Genomic DNA, 17568 nt, shown 5'->3' with positions numbered 1-17568 from the left:
AATTTAATAAATAGTCAACTCGATATAATTTATTTATTAAATAAATTATAGTCAACTCGATATAATTTATTTATTAAATAAATTATGTTGTAGTCAAAATATTAAACTTAAAACAAACTTATATAACTCATTAAACTCAAACAAATTAATTTGACTTGTCATAGCTTCAAATTGGGTAGGATTAGGAATATTTAGGATTTATTTAATTTTATGTGAGTAGTATTGTTAGATTTATTTAATTTGACCACAATGTCAATTATATAATTTTATGTTATTTTTAATCATATAGAAATGCTCAAAAAACTCAAATATTGTTAAAGTAGAAAAAAAAAGCCAAACATATTTCACAAAACTCATTTTTTAAAACATAAGCCCAAACAATTCTGTTTTTAAAAAATAAACAATTTCTGCAAAACTACTTTGGAAACAAAATTTGTTTTCCAAAAGCTCAAACATAATTTTAACCTTCTTTTTATCAAGAAATTAATTTTACACTTGTATTTACGGTGAATGAGTATGAGTGAGACTCAAGACTCAAACCTAAGAAAATGAAAGGTAGAAGAGAATATCTTTCACTGTTCATTGCTTATTAATACCATCGCAATTCACAATCTAACAGCTTCTGGTAAGATTACTGTTTTTAGTTATTAAAATGCCCATTTATAAGTATTTGTTGTATATTATGTATTTAATTTGATTTTGCTTGAATGGCATTGGAATATGTTATTAATTTCTTCTATTTTCACATGCAAGTTTGAATTTTTTTTTTCTCGACTCTACTTTTGTGGATGATTTTGCTATCAGGGCTGTTTGGTTTGATGAAATAGGTTTTCTCAAAAAAAAAAAAAAAAATTCCTTTTTTTTAATTTTTTTTTTTTTTATTTTACTTGTCAATTTTGTTTAATTTGGTGGTAGGCTTAAGGGGAAGAGAGTTTTAATTTTAGGGAGTGAGAATTGAACCCTGTTTCTCAATTTTACAATTAATTTGAAATGAAAATTTTGGTTGGAAAATCCATTTTTATTATTTTGAAACATTTTCCTCCAAATTTAAAAGGGGTGTTTGGCAAATGGGAATGGAGATTACCCATGGAAGCTGTTTTACTATTAAATTGTTATGTCAATCCAAACACCCCGTAAATTTGAAACTAGAAAGTTTTAGGAGAAAATGTAACACAAATGCAATGTTTGAGTCTTTGAGACATGGATGGTTGGATGACTAATGAATGACATAGTTTGTGCTATTTTGTGCATGTCAAAGTACCAAGCAGAAACTTTGTTTTAATGAAATGAAAATGAAAAATAAAAAAGCTTATGCTTGGTTCCTTGACATAGACAAGACATTGTAAGAGACTTTTTCTGGTAAGATGACCTCAAAATAAGGAGCTCATATTCTAATAATTGTATTAGTTGGGGTATTAAGCCATGTATGAAAAACGTCTCACAATGAAAGCGTCTCAACCAAGAATTTGTGTTCTTTTATTAGTAACACTGAATTCGATTAGGGTGTAGAGTATATAGAGGTATACGTTTGGCCGTATTTTCCAGTTTGGATCTGAAGACACTGGTTCTGGTGTTTACGCAAGCACAAGTGAAGCATATACATGCTCTATTACTAATTTGTTATATATAATATAAAGGCTAATGAAGGATCACAAAATCAAGTAAACTTTATGGTTAAAGAGTATAAATGAAATTTGAGGTTTGTGTTTGAATCTTTATACAATCCTTCAATTTTTCAAGTCCTAACTTGCAAAATTTTCTCATCTATAAACAAGTATTTAGAATTTTAACCTTTTTATGAAATTAATTTGCTAGTGTATATTTTTCACCATAATTTTTTTGCTATTGACTCCCCCGGTTAAAATTTTGGCGTCGCCCCTGCAGGCATTTTCTTCTTTGAAATTTGTAGTTGGATCTAAGTCGAATAGGGTCGATTTCCCATCAATTAGTTGAATTTGATGTAGCACTTTGAACTACTTAGACCGAATCAGTTTGAGTCAGGTGATTTTGGTTTCGATTTAGATTGACATTCCCATGACCAAGACTCAATTTTATATATTTTAACTGTTAGAGGGCGCTTTTAAGATTGCCCATCATTTAGTCGAATTCGATGTAGCACTTAGGACGACTTAGAAGTGACAATCTGAAACCAGACAGGATTATTCATACTAATAATATGCTTTGTCGTTTTACAAATACTTTCTCAGTTTTCTTTAAATGAATCATGAAGTGATGCATGAGTTTCTAGAAGAGCCCATATGATAAAGAAACTTATAGAAGTGAATGAATAGATCAAATGACCCATATGAAGAGGATTGAAAATAATGTATAGAGGGAATACTCTAAGGTTATGTTACCAATTTAGAAAATGAGGCAAGTAAGCAACTATCGAAAATTATTCTAAAGGAAAGTGATCCAAATGAATAAACGTACGTAAAACATTATTTTTGGTCAGTTTGTTTATTGTGTTGGGTTCACCCTCGCAGAATCCTCGATAAATCTTTTTTTTTCTTGGGTACAATAAGTATCATGATTGTTAAGCTGGAAACAGTTTGCATTAACGTACATACGAGTGATATGATTACCTACCTCTTTCTTGAACAAAGTTATCCCTGCATGACACAGTTCTGTTTTTTTATCTAAAGAATGGACTAAAAGTAAAATTCACTCATTTCAACTTTTGTGCAAGATATACATTGACTTAATACTTTTCTACGTTGGTTTGTGCTGGCTGCAATGGAGAACAAGCGTAAGATATCATTCAGGAGAGGGTCCTTCGTGAAAGTTCTCGATGACAACTACACCGAAAAACTGGTACTTTCTCTGGCACTTAATTCTCTTACATTGTAGCTCAGAATGTGAATTAGCTATAATTGTTCAGCAAACATAATAATTCTGATATACTTATCAAGTAAGGTGGAGTTCTTAGTGGTTAAATCTTTCATTCACTCCACCTAGATAGATCATCAGCTGATATATAGTATATGGAACATTGTGCAAAAACAAGGCCGCATCATTTTATTGCGACCGTATTTTAAAGGCTTTTGAGTTTTCCGCGACCAAAATATAGGCCACAATGACCGCAAAATCATTCATATTGGCCGTGAAATCCATTTTGTGACTGTTCCCACGATCGGGACCGAAACCGTATCTTTGCATTATGATATGGAATGCCTCTAGAGTCGTACTATATAGGCACGTAAAGTTTAGGAAATTTATCAAGGCATTTTGGCGCAGCTACTTATCTTGAATCCATTGGTAGAAAACAAAATGTATAGAACTTATTGGTCTTACTTTTAACTCTTAAGATTAGTAAGCCATAGAAGCTGCAGGCAATGAACTATGATCGAATAATGAAATGAAATTTTCTTTAGAGAAAACCTATCGAGGGTAAAATTTTTTTGTATAAACAAGACCAAATGGATAAGGCAAATCACTTGAGTTTCCGGAAGTTCATTGATGCGCACAATCAGTTAATAATTCTGTTCTGTGTCCAAATGAAATTATTGAATGCCCACTTTTTCAACATTGAGTTTGAATTTCTCATGTTGGCTATCAAATTCAACGTCATTTTCATCCCTCTTTTTTTCGGGGGGGGGGGGGGGGGGGGGGTGGTGTTAATCTTAACCCTGCAATAACAAAGTTTATTTTAAAAAACGATTGATTTGATTGCGATCTTACGGTAAAGAATAAAGATCACGTTGTCTACGACCAGTATTGCTAGAAAATTTAATGTCCATATATTAGTGCACGACTATTGTTCCGGCCTCGTTGTATGCAATAATGAATTAGCATGTTATTGAATTTGATCTTATAGGCAATGCCCCCATCTTTCGTTAATATCTTTGAAGGAGAAATACCACCTTGGTTCATCTTAGAGATTTCTGGATCCAGAAAATGTTGGAGGGTAGATGTGGAAAATGATGAAAACGGCAGGGTGTATCTCAGTTATGGTTTTAATTGTTTTATAAAAGCACATTCCCTGGAGGCTGGAAATTTCTTGCTCTTTGAGTATGAAAAACCATCTATTCTCCAAGTGAAAATATACGAGAAGGATGGATCTGAAAGAGCAAATGAATCGACTTTCGAGTTGGAATATGAAATTAGAGCCTCTGAATCTCCAAAACAAACTCCGAAAATCCATGAGGGCAGACCCACTGAATCTCCAAGACAAACGTCGATAATCCATGTAGGTGGGTACGCTGAATTTCCAAGACAAACACCAATATTCAATGACGTTGGATACTCGGAAACTCCAAGACAACCACAGATAATTCGTGAAGTTGGACCCTTTGATTCTGCAAAGCAATCTATGAAAGTCCATCAAGAAGAACTAACTTTATGGACAGCATTGCCTTCTAAGTCCAGAATCCACGAAGGTGAACGCTCCGAATCTCCAAGACACCCGCCAATAGTCCATGAAGGTGAACATGCTGGGACTCCAAGACAACTACCCAAAATCCGTGAAGTTGGACGCTCTGAATTTTTGAGACAAACTCCGGGAGTCCAGGAAAAACAAGTAACTCCATGGCCTAGAGTGCCTTGTAAGTTGATTTATTATGACATTTGCTGCAAGCAATTGTGTGTAAGTAGTTACTCTAGCTGTATTAACTTGTGATTTTGATCTAAAATATATTATGGTGTGTTGTAGCTATTCGATATGGAGCATGTGAGATTCAGAGGAACGTTATCAACACTACTAAAAGGAAGAAATGTATGATGACAGCTACTGGACAAAATGCATGTTTCTCTTTGACTTGGAGAAAGGCCAGCCACTTCCTTTATTATGTGGTAAATGATTTTAAACTTGAAATTGCATCAACTCCCTTCTTATTTTTTTATAAAAACAATCTTATAGGTGATATTTGAGTATGGAGAGAATATGTTTTACTAGAAAATCACATATTAGGATATGTGTATTTGACCCTATTGTATAGGGATAGACTTGTCATTGGGCTTGTGTACAACAAGGCCCGCACAAAAGGATAGTTGAGTGCACACAAGCCTGATGAATTGGTAATAGGAGGAGTAGTCCATCAAACTTATATGTTTGTCAATCATTCTCTAATTCTAATTCTTCAATGTGGGAGTTATATTTCTAACACTCTCCCTCACATGTACTCTCCCTCACATGTGAGCCCATTATTTTTAATTGTACGGGAATATCATTCTTTTTGAACATTCACATTGTTGTTTTTTTATTGAAGACCGAGATATTTTGTTTCTAATTGATCGGAAATCGTCGGCTCTGATACCATGATGTATTTCTCATTGTGCTTATGTACAACAAGATCCGCACAAGAGGAGAATTGATTGCACACAAGTCTGATGAGGTTTCATCCTAAAACCAATTAGTAATAGGAAAAGAAGTCCATCAAACTTATATTTTTGTTAATTGCTCTCTAATTCTCCGATGTGGATCACATGTGGGTTATATTTCCAACATATACAGTCATATAGGGGTAGAGGACTGCATATTATACTGACATTTTCCGAGACGACTTGAGTAATGGAAAGATTATTAAAACAAGTTTCAATGCAGACAATTCCAAAGCCAATCCTAGTTGGGAAGACATACTCCAACAAAGAGACAGTGTTACTTAAGGACACCGAAGGAAATAGCTGGCCGATGGAGCTGAGAGTAAGGCAAGATGGTCGTGTGGATTTAGCTAAAGGATGGAGAGAGTTTGTTAATGACAGTGATTTAATGACGGGTGATGTGTTGATTTTTGAGTTTTTGTCTAACAATATGATTCAAGTTCAAGTCGTACGGGCTAATCAAGTTGTTAATCCTTCTGAAAGAGAACAAGACAGGAAAATCGAACCCAAACAGCTTTTTAATACACCGTGTGAGTAATATTGCTATTGAAAGCCTTTTTTTTCCATAAAAACCCGTAATTTTGTAAAGTTTAATGTGTAGTAGCTAAATACGACTCATCCATACAGATGAAAACGTGGAGCCGACTACTAACCGTACCATTCCTAATAATACACCAGTAACTGTAGGCAATGCCAGAGTTGCTTCAGAAATCAAAAGTTCATCATTCTCTGTAACTTGGAGTCTGCTATCAAGAAATACATATTTGGTACGTTCTTTTATTCATGTTTTTCCTCATATGTGTCGCTCATCTTTTGCATGTTTTGACATCGTAAACTCTTGCTCTTTGTTACCTAGAACGACATTCGGGTTAGAACGGGGAACGGGAACGGGAACAAGGAACACAACCTAGATTGACTCGAAACGATTGGGTACGAAATACATTATGTGTATATATATATATATATATATATATATATATATATATATATATATATATATATTTATAAACAATATTAAATTAAAATGATTATTTTTTCTTTAAGAAATTGTTTTTAAAAAGGTTTTGTACATCGAGACGTCACCTTGAGCAATTTGGGTCGCATTTCGTGGTGATTGGGGACGGACGATCCCGGATTGCAAAGCATGGCTACATTCCACGTTCCATGCAAAGAAAAAGGTTGAATTATTTTGGGTAATATTTTCCAATTTTTAATCACGCGGAATTAAAGATATATAGGTTGAATTCCTGTTGTTTCATGTAAGAGTAGCTCATTTTCTTGTAACCTAAAACTCATTTGATTTGCAGAACATTCCAAAGGCAATTGCCATTAAGCAAAAGTTGGTGGACAAAGACATAGTGGTGCTATGTGATCCAGAAGGAAGGAAATGGTCGATTGGAGTTAGAACTAGACCGTCAGATGGGCGTATAGGATTAGGCCACGGATTGAGTGATTTCCTGAAAGCGTATGGAATCGATGTTGGCGACACTCTAATATTTGAGTTTGTGACGGAGCGTATGATCAAAGTACATATAATTAAAGCTTGTGGATTGAACCATTTTGTTTCAGGAGCTAGTGTGAAACAAGAACTGGTGAGTCTTGACTTACCCATGGAGGTGGGACCATGGTTGATTCATGATGCTCCTGAAGACCTGAACCATGTTTAACAACTTCTAATGCAGTGACTGTAAGTCTGTAACATACTAACTGTAAGAGCAATATCTTCCCCTGCCTAGTGCCCACTTTTAGATGCATAATAAGCTCAAAAGGTGAAGATTTATTGGTAGAATTTGAGGCTAGATTTCTTGTAATATATCTTGCACTAGTTTTTCTTTTCTTACCTTGCAAATTTATGGAAAAATAAGTTGACATTGTTGGTTATTTAGATAATTCAAGTTAATACCGTAGTTGCGCTAAACGAATGGATAAACATGGACCGAGAAACCAATGAATAAACATGTTGTTTATGTTAAGTTGTGTCTCTTGGCTAGACATACATGCATTCTCATATTGCGTTGAAATAACATAATGGGAATGTAACTCTATATATAGTGGTAAAGGATAAATTCATTATGATCCTTGTTTGGTCAAGGAAGTTGTAAATTTTTGTTCATACATATTATATATCATGATATTCTTGTTATCTTTGAATATATTTCATCTTTATAGAATACATAGCACTTTATATTCTTCTTGTGGTCCATTGTATCTCTGAGTGTAATCTACAAAAATTCCTACCAAATCTTCATAACATTTTTCTATATGTTTTGTTGTGTTCGTCATTGAAATGTATGGATTATGAGAAGATTTTTTACTTGCCATTAGTGGTGTTTTTGTGATTACATATTGTAATTACATGTATACAAATATACATTATTATATGCTTAATATTCTCACACATTTATAATTACCATTGCCACACTATTCAAGCTTTCTTTTTTTTTTTCTCAACTTCGTGACTTATTCAACGATGGTCTTTGATTTCAATGGTGTGTTTCACCTCATCAAGTTCGACGGCTTTCGTGTGGTGGTGGTTAGTCGTTGGTATTGTCGACTGTTCAAAATTAATGATATATTTGAACAGCCTCAGATAATTGTTTTGACTTCCTGAATTTTTGGTAACTATGTTTAAGGCCGAAAAAAGTTTGGTTTAAATCGTAAATCAAATCGAAATTTTAATATTTGGTCTAGTCTACGGTTTAAATGGTCTGGTCTCGGTTTTTTTATTTTTCAGACCAGACCGGACCGGACCGCAAACCGGTCAAAAATCATAATTTTGTATTTAAAAAATTAAGTTGCTACCTAGATATTTTAAGATGTAGTAATTTCTATATAGCAATATATACTTGAATGATGTTGACGTTATCAACTAATTACAAATTATTATATTTATTAATTGTAGGTGTGAAATATTTGCATAAATACATGTGTTAATTTAGATGAAAATATAAAAATAAAAATCGTAGACCAGACCGGACCGGACCGTTGTAAAATGGTTTGGTCCGGTCCGGTCCGATAAATTTTAAGACCAGAATTTCTAGTTTGGTCTGATTGTAGTGTCAGACCAGACCAAACCGGACCATGTTCACCTCTAGCTATGTTTGATCTAAGGAACTAAAGGTTGGAGATTAGTTCTTCTTGCAACTAGTCTAACTAGGTAGTAAGTTGTTAACAATCTGAAGTTATAAATTAACTGTGTGTTTTTTTTGTGTTTACCGATTTTTTTGTCAATTCTTAATAGGCTTTAGCCTTTCTTAGAGGAAATTGATATCTAGTCTAGTGTACTATTTAGATAGAGTTTTAGTCGTTTACCTTTGAAATTATACTTTATCTTCTATACAAACTCATGTGTATGTGCAAATTTATGTATTCATTCTATCTTTTGATTAGTACTTTGTAAGTTTGATTGCTAAAGATAAATCTTAATTTTGATTATGTTACTTGGATGAGTTTTGGAAAGAAGAATGAAGACGTGATTCAAATGACTTTCGATAAGGGTCATTATAAACGAACTAATATTGTACTATCAAATTGAAAAATGCTACATTTGACCTTAAAAACGCTAGCATAAAACAGATACTTCGTAACGTAGTAATCTAGTTAGACCGAATATAGATTAACCTAAAAAGTTGAAATAATTGGAATGATAAGTTCAAATGATAGATAATGCCTCTTAGGTGAAAAGTGAACCATATGTTTCAGAACTAAGCAAGCTTTATTTGTCTGCATAAAATTCCATATGCAACAAAATTTATCATACAATACACAGTTTCACATTATAGGCGAGCCAATACTTTACTATCAACATTATCGTTACCAAGAAAGGGGTAATCAGTATAACCCACAACAGGATCTTGGGTATAGAATGTTTTCCGTACGTACTTGGTCAAGGGTGCATTAACCTTGAACCTCTCCACCAAATCCGGGTTCGATATGAAGAGTCGTCCATACGAAACTAAATCAGCATCCCCTTGAGCCACAGCCTCCATTCCAAGTTCCCTGGTGTACCCTCCGCTGCTCATAAAAGACCCTTGATAGGCTTTCCTTAGGGTTCGAATAAGTCGAGCTTCCTCTTCTTCACTCCCTTGTCTAGTCAACTCGGTTTGGCCATACGCAACATAACGAGGTTGCGTTACATGAAGATAGGTAAGCTGTGAGTTAAGATCTATCTGCAGTTTGTTGAGGGACTTGACCACAGTTAGGCCAAGTGCGAGAGGATTCGAGTCTGAGGCATCAAGGTGGTCTATTGCTGGTGAGATCCTTACAGCAACTCTATCTGCACCGATGGCTGTAGCTACTGCACGAACCACCTGAACTAGGAATCTACAACAATTAGTGAGGGACCCACCATACTCGTCTGTACGATCATTGATCCCATCTTTTAGAAATTGGTCGATGAGGTAGCCATGTGCCCCATGAATCTCTACCCCATCAAAACCTGCCAATGAAAGATATGACAGTGTAATTACTGCAAAGAGAAAAAACAATATCAAGGAGGTGATCATATGAAGAAATTGCTGACCTGCTCGAATAGCATTAACCGCAGCTTGCCGATAATGCTCAACAATATCGGGTATTTCATGGGAAGCCAAGGCTCGAGGAACAGGGTATCGTTCAGTAGTTCCATCCGGCATTAAAATTCTCCACCTATCTGATATCGGCTTATTTACTGATGAGATTGGTGCCTCACCTCGAGGTTGGTACACTATATAGAACAACGATATCAAATGTCTATCATCATCATCATACCCAGTGTATCCCGCTCATTTGGAATCATGAGCAGGGTATGGGGAGGAAAGGAAGACAAAAACCCATACCCATGAAGGAGGATGCGGTCAAAGAGTCCTCGACTCAAAATAATGATATCAAATGATATTCAATGCATTGCGTTATGGTAACCATGGATTTCTATGGAGTGTTTAAGTGAACCTGTATGTGAAGCTCGACCAACATGCCACAACTGACAGAAGATGACTGCTCCCTTGGCATGAACAGCATTAACCACTTTCTTCCATGCTTCGACTTGCTCGTTGGTGTAAATGCCTGGGCAATGGGGGAATCTGCACCATTGATGTTGCATTTGTTAGGCTGGCCCCAACGTAAACGTAATCATGTATTCAAGTTGGTTTAAATTCATGTTAAAAAAAATTTCCCCTTCTAAGATCCAGTCCAAAAAAAGAGATATGAATCATACCAGAAAATCTAAAATCTCACATTTTCAATAGATCAACTAATCAACAAGAGTCCTGATCTTAATCTTTTTGGGGTCATTTTGCTGATAAAGACAAATTGATCAAAACATCATTTATCAATCAAATATGCAAATAGGGATGCTAATTAATCAAAACTAATGATACCCATTATGTAAAAAATTGATGCAAATAAAATCCTAAAAAGAGTTGAGATATTGAAAAATAAATACCCAGGAGCAGTAGGAGAAATAAGAGTGCCCTCAGTAATAAGAAAACCGCCGGGAGTAGATCTCTGAACGTAATATTTTGTTAAGGCCTCGTTTGGTATGTTATTTATCGCCCTGCATCTTGTCATCGGCGCCAAAACCACCCTAAAGAATTTGGGATCACATTGAAATTTAAATTATTTTGATTTTTAGCATCAACCCAATAAAATTGAAAAGTTAAAAAAAACAAATACCTGTGAGAGAGGGAAAATTTGGCGAGTTTATAAGGGGAAAAAAGCGTGGGAATGGGTTTGTTTTCTTCAACCTTGATGCTTGCCATTACAGAATACTTTAATGAATAGTGAATACTACTGCTTACTGATGCTTATTGCTACCAAACAAGACTTAACAACTTTGAAAAGTAGAAGAGGAAGAAAATGGAGTATGATTTATGAATCCACTTTTGATAGTGGGAGTAGAAATCGCCTGTGGATGAGGGAATACTTACTAGTGATAGTGACTGAGTAGCCTTTTGGAAATTATCGGCTGTTTCCAACACTAGTTTCTTTCAAATCTCCATTTGGTTTGATCACATTTGTAAATACTAATATTATCTCGTTTGACTATGTTTTAACTTATAAATTAAAAATGAATTATAAAAATTAGATATTAATAAATCTTATCATGCATAGTATCTAAAACCCAAATGGGATGTTTGAAAAGAAACGGAGAGAGTATCCATTTTATGTATTCCCTTTGTTTTCATATGTTTTTCTCAAATAGAATTTACGAATTTTAATGTCTAACTTTGACTAGATTTCTCATCAATATATATATATATATATATATAAAAACATATTCATATAAGATCTTGATAGATTCGTCTCAAAATATATTTTCAAAATATTAACTTTTTATAATTTTTAAAAATTCACAATTAAAATTATTTGACTTTTAAGTTTGCATTGAAATCTGCACAAAAAGTGAATGTGAATAATTTAACCTTGTTTGATCAGGGCTTCCTTTGTTCACAACTTTTTGGAAATTAAGTTTCCCTTATATCTAGTTTATGAATTTTTTTATATAAATTTGCTTATTTTGTTCAAATTTTCAAAAAATGATGCCCATGACTCATTCCTTTATTAGAAATAATAATGCGAAAAATAAACTACAAATACAAGATAATGTTTGTAGTATCCTCTTTGTGTATGGCAACGGACTCGTTGCTTGAATGAATCATGAATTGAACGAAAACACCGTAGAGAAGATTAGTTTGCGACGATGAGCGTCACTTAGAAATCTTGATATAGATTGAAGGCGACAACGATATTTTCCTTTTGTAATATTTCCCCTACAAAGGTACTTGGGTTATGAGACCGGAAATTCACAATGAGATACAATCAATCACATCAACCGATTAGTACGAACCGATTGAACTAAATGATTATGTGTTTATGTAGAAGACAAAACCAAAAAAACAATAAAAGAGTTTATAACTGTAACAACCCGACTTACCATTGACTAGGTGAAAAGGGTCATCACGGGGTCTGTTTTCCAAGAAACTTAAATCACAATTTCAAAACTTGAGCAAATGAGTCGCCAGTTCTTTAACGTAACTAACTCAACTAATTCTCAAACTGAACATCTAACTAAAATACCAAGTAATCATAAAAGTCACTCCATAAGTCCAATATAACCAACACAATCAAGTCTAATATACATCTATCAAAAACCTAATACAATACTACACTTGTCGTGTACTCAGCTCAATATAACATCTCTGTAACTCTAATCATCGCCGCTAACCCTCGTTCCCAACCGATTCCGATCTGCAAACAACTAAAAGATATAAACAACAGGGAGTCAGGTTTAACTGAACGAGAAGTAACAACCCAAAACCACAAAACACCATAATTCAAAACATAGGTTTAAAAGCAACATTAGTTTCCTAGATCTATGTGCGCACAAGGAGTCTAGTTTGAGAGGTGCCCCATAGCTCTAAGGCTATGTCGCTCTCAAGTGAAGCTAGTCAATATCTGAATGACAACTCGCCTAAAAAACAGGGAGTAGGGAACAATGTTCCTCAATTCCGTCAATGACCAGCTCGCAAGCCCGATCCATTGATCATGTCATAATATTAACATAAGCAGTCACAACAACATTTGTCTCAACAATTTTCAATTTCAAAAGAGCTTTAATAAAAAATTTATTTTCAAGAATGTAGTCTAATCAGACCCTTTAACGAGTTGCTACTACTCACCTACAACGTTGCTTTAACGAGTTGAGTCCAAGCCATAGCTATCAACTAGAAGATCCTTAGCGAAGTCATTTCCTGGAGCATAACAATAAACATAATATCATTTAAGTGCGTTCGACGCTGCTATACTAACATATAACTTATTACATCTCCTCCTAAATGCTATATCTTAACAAAAACTCTATTCTAACATTTTTAAATTATCATAATAGTGCATAATCTAGTCTTTAATTCACCATGAAATAAAGTTTATGGCCCAATTCATCAAAGAACGTCAAATACCCATTATTTTACCACAACTGTTTCCCAACAATATTTATATAATCTCAAAATTCACTAATTTTATATCAAACAACGTTAAATCTATTTACTCAATTGAAGCAAGTATATGTCATAAATCTTGAAATCAACAAACTGATCTAATAGTGGTGATAATTCTTGATAAGAAATCAGTAAAATAAAAAGGTAACTAGATCAAAAGAGGATTGTTTGAATAAAAGTAATATACAAGAATAAGAGGAACAAAGGTATATTAACACACACCACTTCGAAACCAGTGGCAACCGAAACGAAGGAAGTTGCTGTTGATTGGCCGAGAAATCATAGGAAACTGGAGGAAATTTTAATATTTGGTTCTTTCGAAATTATCCAGAAAGAGAAACTGCAAGAATTCAGCCTTGAGATGTTTCCTCAACTTGCACCTACACTGACCCAGTCGTACACCAAAGAAATCAACCCAAGAAATTAGATAATGGTTCTTGTATTTGCCAAAAGCATTCTCGAAATTCATAAAAGATGAGAGAAAATGAGGTTAACTACAATTCAAAACTGGGACAGAATAAGATGATGTATTTGGTTGCTAGTTTGCTTCGAAATCAAGAATGAAAGGAAAATGATTGGGGTTTTCGAAAATGTAAGGGTTTTGGGAAAAAAAAAGGGCAAATGAAGAAGATGATGAATAATAGATGGAAGAAGAAGAGGAAGAAGGTGGGGTTTGATGGCTGCCCGGTTCTGTCGCAAGGAGAGGGAGGAAGTTGCTTCAAGGCTTCACGTGAATCGAACATTGCATTACTACCTCAAGATTACAGAGAATCATGGGGAAATAGAAGGAGGAGGAGGGGTTTTGAGGAGAAGATGAATACTTGTAATGTTAGTGCCAAAATTTAATTTTTGGTTTCTAGCATATAGAAATAGGGATAATAATAAAAGAACAAAATTAAATATTAATTGGAAAAGTAAGGAATAAGCCAAATATCTACTATTTTGTTATCTTAACTAATAATTATTTATTGGAAAATTGGCTCAAAATAATCCCAACTATCGTTCATTGGCCATAAATAATCCTCACTATCGATTATTTTTAAATAATCTCAACTTTGACCTGAATTTGTTCAAGGCATCCACTACAATCTGGTACTATTTAAAAAAAAAAAGAAAAATAAATAAATAAATAAAGGAAAAAAAAGTAAAAACACTTCTTTACACCCCAACCCTCTTCCTCCACCACCAATCGGCCACCCCACCACCAGCCTGCCTCCCACAGCCACGCCAGCAACAGCCGCCACCATTGAATATCGGCCACGCCAGCAACAACCTCCCCCAACCCCCCTCCTCTCCCACCATTCGGACACTAGAAAGGAAAAAAAAAGAAAAAAACCCTCACCACCCAGGCGCCACCATCTTCATCGGCCTGCAACCACAACAGCACCCCATTCGACCATCCTTCAAGTTGCATTACCACCAATTTCCGGCACCCACCTCTAACTCAACCACCATAGTCCCAATTGATTAACCACCTCAAGCACCACCTCAACCCAAAAATAATTGAAATTAATAAACCAAACCCACATCCATGTTTGGCTACAAAACAGGTGGGGGTTGGATTGATTTCGAGTGGTGGTAGAGATTTGGACTGCGAGGGATGTAAATGGTGGTGGTTGCGATGGGGTGGTGGTGCGCCTGGGTGGTGAGGATTTTTTCTTTTTCTTTTTTCTTTTATTGGTGTTCGAATGGTGGGAGAGGAGGGGGGTTGGGGGAGGCTGTTGCTGGCGTGGCTGGTGTTCGATGGTGGGCGGTATTCGATGGTGGCGGTTGTTGCTGGCGTGGCTGTGGGAGGCAAGCTGGTGATGGGGTGGTCGGTTGGTGGTGGAGAAGGTGGGTTGGAGTGTGAAGAAGGGTTTTTACTTATTTTTTTTCCTTTATTTATTTTTTTATTTTTCTTTTTTTTAAATGGAGGTAACCTACTATCCTAGGTTACCGGTCAGGTTACCAGGTTGTAGTTGATGTCTTGAACAAATTCAGGTCAAAGTTAATTATTTAAAAATAATCGATAGTGGAGATTATTTATGGCCAATGAGCGATAGTTGGGATTATTTTGAACCAATTTTCCTTATTTATTTTACTCAACCCAAAATAATTCTCATACTAATATTTGTTTTAAATTCCTTATTTAATTTCTCAAATGTTACAATAACTCTCTTTTATGTTTTAAGAGATTGAGAGAAAGATGAGACAGAAATTATATTCCAAGATGTAAATGATTTCATGCACCAACTTTTATTTATAGAGTAGATTAGTAATGATTCATCCAAATCTATTTACTAATTATATCAAGTAAAACATTAATTCATAACTACACAACACTCTATGAAACGAAATTTTGATCCACGAACAAATGTTATGTTCCAAAGTGCTCGAACGAGCATAATATGTGCTCGAACGAGCATGAGCCAAAATCACTACCAGAAGCTTTATGACGCGAAATTTCCTAAGTGCTCAAACGAGCACATAAGGCGCTCGAACGAGCATATGCTTAAAATATCAAACTGAAAGTTTTGGAACACACTGCTTGACCAAACAAACCGTGCTCGAACGAGCACATCATCGAGCAGCCCAGATTTTTTTCTCGTTGCTATGTTTTTGCTTAGTTATATTTTAAACCTTTAAATATTGTCTTACATGCTTTAAATAATCAACACCCTTTGGGCCACATAAAAAATAATCCCCATAAATCATTCATTTGGGCAATGTGTATAAGACGAAACTTATCACGTCGTTTTTGTTTTTGTTGCCCCATACTAGTGCTACAACTTTTGCTGTGTAGCAGTGTAGGTGAAAAAATAACACCCAATGTGAATTGTCTTGTAAATTAATTTTAGAGAGTGGTATGTTTAATCTCTCCATACAATTGAATTTAATTGAAATTTAAATGTAACTGAAAATGCAAAATGTGAATGTAAAAAGTGATGCAGCAAAATTAATTGAGTGAGAAAAAAAAACAAATTAATTTAAATCGATAAAATTGAATATACTACTCTAAATTAGATAGATAGAACAAAATATGTATCAATTATTCCAATCTATTGTTTGAACAAATATTGCATTAATATACTAGTGACATGAAAACAAATTACATAAACAATTAAACTCAGTTTTGTTATCACTTTAAACAATTTTGATGGTTTGTATATCCATCAAGGACATACATAAATATTTAAAACACCTTAGTTTATCAACAAGCAAATATCTATATGAAACGAGAAAAATCATCAACAATGACTAAAAAATAATTCGAACCACAAGAAGAAGCATGAGTATAAGATAGTCATTATTAACAATGTATTCTTTTGAAAATTTGAGAGGCTTTATTGCCTTCTAAAGAAAAATTGTCTCTAGATTGTTTAGCATGAAAACAAATTTAACATGCTTTATTTAAATTACGTACCCAACCCACCTTATAATCATAAACGGGAGGAAGAAGTTCCACTTTAAGTGCGTGTCATTACAAGTAATATGTCGATTATGCTCGAGTAAATATAGAAGTATAATCTATAAGTGCGTGTCAAACTCACCAGTCTACCGCTCATCACATATTTTAGAATTACCAAAAATGTCAATAAGCGTCATGCAGTAGATGACAAAAGTTGATATGTTAATCTTTTTAGAGTTAATGTTTTAACTTATTAAATTGTTAATTTATTAAAATTGGTATTTGAATATATTAAAGTTAATATTTTAACCCGTTGAAATTATTATTCTAAAGTTATTATTTTAATCTATTTGGAGTGATATTTAACATGTTAAGTTGTTAGAATATTGAAGTTAGTATTTTAACCTATTGAAATTGGTATTTTAACTTGTTGAAGTTGGTATTTTAACCTGTTTAAGTTGGTGTATTATGATGCTTAAGTTGTTATTTTCACTTATTAAAGTTAGTGTTTTAACCTATTAAAATTGGTGTTTTAACATATTAAGTTTGTGTTTTAACCTGTTGAAGTTGATATGTTAACCTGTTGAAATTAGTATTATATAGTTGTTGTAACCAACTACAATAGGCTAAAACTCTAACTTCAATAGGTTAAAACACCAATTTCAATATGTTAAAATACCAACTTTAATGGGTGAATAACTTAATAAGTTAAAATAACAACTTAACAGGTTAATACACCAACTTCAAGTACCAACTTTAATAGGTCAACATACCAACTCCAATAGGTAAAAATATCAACTTCAATAGGTTAAAATACTAACTTTAATAATTTAAAATAGATATAGTGCACGCGTTTGCTTTTAAGGTTTTTCTTTTTTTTAATAG

General features: G+C 34.0%; 2 protein-coding genes and 1 long non-coding RNA gene across 8 annotated transcripts; 1 reads left to right on the top strand and 2 right to left on the bottom strand.

Moving 5' to 3' along the window:
• Positions 1 to 381: 381 nt before the first annotated feature.
• Positions 382 to 7130, top strand: LOC130815229 (uncharacterized). Of its 6 annotated transcripts, none has more exons than XR_009042550.1 (9): positions 384 to 625; positions 2690 to 2814; positions 3818 to 4544; positions 4652 to 4791; positions 5543 to 5849; positions 5947 to 6086; positions 6176 to 6249; positions 6381 to 6497; positions 6627 to 6761. XR_009042550.1 is itself a non-coding variant. In XM_057681620.1 (7 exons), exons 2-7 carry the CDS (start codon positions 2737 to 2739, stop codon positions 6984 to 6986), a joined length of 1701 nt encoding a protein of 566 aa, XP_057537603.1. In that variant the 5' UTR covers positions 382 to 625; positions 2690 to 2736; the 3' UTR covers positions 6987 to 7130. The 6 variants fall into 6 exon arrangements, 4 of the variants coding, with proteins under 4 accessions (XP_057537603.1, XP_057537604.1, XP_057537601.1 ...); XR_009042551.1 differs by having other exon boundaries at positions 6364 to 6497; XM_057681620.1 differs by lacking the exons at positions 6176 to 6249; positions 6381 to 6497 and having other exon boundaries at positions 382 to 625; positions 5998 to 6086; positions 6627 to 7130.
• A 1862-nt stretch (positions 7131 to 8992) lies between these two features.
• On the bottom strand, positions 8993 to 11284 carry LOC130815424 (12-oxophytodienoate reductase 3-like). The gene is made up of 5 exons (XM_057681891.1): positions 10972 to 11284; positions 10742 to 10882; positions 10249 to 10379; positions 9842 to 10024; positions 8993 to 9757 (listed from the first exon to the last, which is right to left on the bottom strand). The coding sequence occupies exons 1-5, from the start codon at positions 11055 to 11057 to the stop codon at positions 9096 to 9098; spliced, it is 1203 nt and encodes a 400-aa protein (XP_057537874.1). The 5' UTR covers positions 11058 to 11284; the 3' UTR covers positions 8993 to 9095.
• A 643-nt stretch (positions 11285 to 11927) lies between these two features.
• LOC130815708 (uncharacterized) lies at positions 11928 to 14549 on the bottom strand. The gene is made up of 3 exons (XR_009042625.1): positions 13518 to 14549; positions 12978 to 13049; positions 11928 to 12556 (listed from the first exon to the last, which is right to left on the bottom strand). It is a non-coding gene; the product is annotated as an uncharacterized LOC130815708 (long non-coding RNA).
• Between the last annotated feature and the right edge of the window lie 3019 nt (positions 14550 to 17568).

This window comes from Amaranthus tricolor, chromosome 6 (genome assembly GCF_026212465.1).
Source record: "Amaranthus tricolor cultivar Red isolate AtriRed21 chromosome 6, ASM2621246v1, whole genome shotgun sequence".
In the NCBI taxonomy this organism is placed as follows: Eukaryota; Viridiplantae; Streptophyta; class Magnoliopsida; order Caryophyllales; family Amaranthaceae; genus Amaranthus; species Amaranthus tricolor.
The sequence above is the reverse complement of the archived record's forward strand: the minus strand, read 5'-3'. Positions and strand labels throughout refer to the sequence as shown.